General features: G+C 40.1%; 1 protein-coding gene across 1 annotated transcript; it reads left to right on the forward strand.

Annotated features, from left to right (window-relative positions):
* The first annotated feature begins 970 nt into the window (after positions 1–970).
* On the forward strand, positions 971–2,164 carry LOC145821886 (disease resistance protein RPM1-like). Its single transcript, XM_082918461.1, has one exon. It carries the CDS (start codon positions 971–973, stop codon positions 2,162–2,164), a length of 1,194 nt encoding a protein of 397 aa, XP_082774587.1.
* Positions 2,165–2,774: the final 610 nt, after the last annotated feature.

Consider the following 2,774-nt stretch of genomic DNA (forward strand, 5'->3'; position numbering starts at 1 on the left):
TATTAAGCGTCACATCCAATATGTTAAATATATATATATATATATTTTCAGTTATCAATCTGCCGAAAGCTGTTATTAGTTTTCCTCAATCATCATACTATCCAAAAATTTAAACGTAATCTATTTGCACTTGCCGCAGAATTCACTTGATGTGAACACCTGTGTGACAGTGTACCACATTATTTCATGTCCAAATTGACCTATGTAACTGCCTAAGATTTTTATTTTAAATTTTGATTTTTTTCAACTTTTTCTCCTCCATATACATTCATCTGACTTCCTTTCTACATGGACACACACACACACAATACTAAGGATAATTGGAACTAATCGTGATGGATGGTGTGTTCAATTTAGTGCAGGGAGAACTAATGGCAGAAAGAGCAGTGATCTCCGTTATTCAATATTTGGGATCATTGTTAGCCGGTGAAGTAGAGTTGTTGAGGGGTGTTCGCAAGGAAATGGTCAGTATCAAAGCTGAATTGGAGCGCATACACTCTTTCTTAAAAGATGCAGAATCAAGAGTAGAAATTGGAGATGAAGGTGTGAAAATATGGGTGAAACAAGTAAGGCAAGTTGCTTATTGGATACAAGATGTTATAGATGAACACATTCTCTTGGTCTTGCCAAAACAACCTGGACTATTTGGTTCCTTGCATAAAGTCACTCAGACGATCACTAAGCTAAAGCCACGACATAAGATAGCTTCTCAGATCCAAGACATCAAGACTACAATCCGTGAGATCAAGGAAGGAGTTGATCGATATGGATTCAGCACTAGTACTTCCACAGAACATAGCAGCACCGGCACTAGCAGCATCACCAAGGACAACATGTGGCGTGACCCTCGACTGGCTTCCCTTTTCATAGGGATGACGAAGTCGTTGGCATTGAATCTCCCAAATATGAACTAATAAGCAGATTGGTTGACCAAAATCAATCACAACGAGCAGTGATCTCGGTGGTTGGCATGGGTGGAATTGGCAAGACCACTCTTGCCAAGAAAGTTTATGACAGCCAAGAAGTGGTTGCACACTTCAATTGCAAAGCATGGATCACTGTCTCTCAATCATACAAGCCAGAGGAGCTTCTCAAAAAAATGATAAAGCAGCTATCAGGAAACAATGTTCTCCCTGACGAGGGAATTGAGTCACTCATTGACAAGTTACGAGGATATTTATCCGAAAAGAGGTGCGCCATTGTGTTTGATGATGTATGGGAAATTGATTTTTGGAGATCCATAAGACATGCTTTACCCAAAAATAGTGCTGGTAGTCGGGTAATCATCACCACACGTAGTGAACAGGTTGCTACATTTTGCAAAGAAACTTTGGTGGATCATGTCCATGAGCTTGAAGCCCTATCTGAAGAGAAGGCTTGGGAACTCTTTTGCAAGAAAACCTTCCAATTGGACTTTGAGGGTCATTGTCCCCCTGAGTTGAAGGAAGTATCACATGCAATTGTTAGAAAGTGTCAAGGTTTGCCACTAGCAATTGTAGCTATAGGCGGTCTCTTGTCCACCAAAAACAAGGGTATATCCGAATGGCAAAAATTCTATGGTAGCATGAACTCTGAGTTGGAAAGGAATCCTGAACTTAAAAGCATTAGCAAAATTTTGTTGTTCAGTTTTTATGATCTGCCTCACCACCTCAAATCTTGTTTCTTGTACTTTGGCATAATGCCAGAAGACTACTCTATTAAAGCTGGGAGACTAACTCGGCTATGGATAGCTGAGGGTTTTGTTGAAGAGCAGAACGGAAAAACATTGGAAGAAGTTGCAGAAGCATACTTGACTGAGCTGATCCATAGACGCTTAGTTCAAGTGTCAGAAACAAAATTTGTTGGAAGAGTTAGAGAGTGTCGGGTACTTGATGTAGTGTGTGAGATTATTCTCTCAATGTCCAAGGAGTATAGTTTGTGTCAAATTTTGGAAGAAGAGAATTCAAGTTTCAATGGCACAACTCGGCGGCTATCTGTGCATATGCGTTACTGCAACATGGATAAGGTTATGGAAAGCATTGGTAAATCCCCAATTCGTTCTATTTTTCTTTTTCAAGAGGGAGAGTTGCCAAAGAAGCCTTTATTGGGTACAGTAGCTGCAAATTTCAAGCTTTTGAAAGTGCTGGATCTTGAGGATGCTCATTTGGATCAACTTCATGAATAAGTGGGAAATCTATTTCTTTTGAGATACCTAAGCATAAGGAGCACACGAGTGGAGATAATTCCAAAGTCCATAGGTAAGCTGCAAAACCTACAGACTTTGGATCTGAAACATTGCCGGGTTAGAGATCTCCCATTTGATATCAATAGGCTCCATAAGTTGCGACATCTTATTGCCTATTCTTGTAACTCTATATCTGAATACTTCAACTATATTATAGGAGTGAAGATACATGGAGGGATTGGGGGTTTAGAGGAGCTGCAAAATTTGTGGTATATGGAGACAAATCATGGCCTAATTAAAGAGCTTGAGAAATTGAGACAGTTAAGGAAGTTGGGAATTATGAAATTGGAAAGAGAACATGGGAGGGCTCTATGTGCAGCTATTGAGAAGATGAAATACCTTCAACGTTTGAATGTAATGGCCTCAAGTGATGATGAGATTCTGGATTTACAGTATATATCATCATCATCTCCCCCTCGGTATCTTCAACGTCTCGAGTTGGGTGGGCGTTTAGAGAAGTTGCCCGATTGGATCCCGAAACTTCAAAATCTAGTCACATTACGTCTAGTGGGTTCAGGTTTGACCAAGAACGATCCACTAAAAGCCCTTC

Source organism: Camellia sinensis, chromosome 3 (assembly GCF_055761805.1).
Source record: "Camellia sinensis isolate YWXY chromosome 3, ASM5576180v1, whole genome shotgun sequence".
Taxonomy (NCBI): domain Eukaryota; kingdom Viridiplantae; phylum Streptophyta; class Magnoliopsida; order Ericales; family Theaceae; genus Camellia; species Camellia sinensis.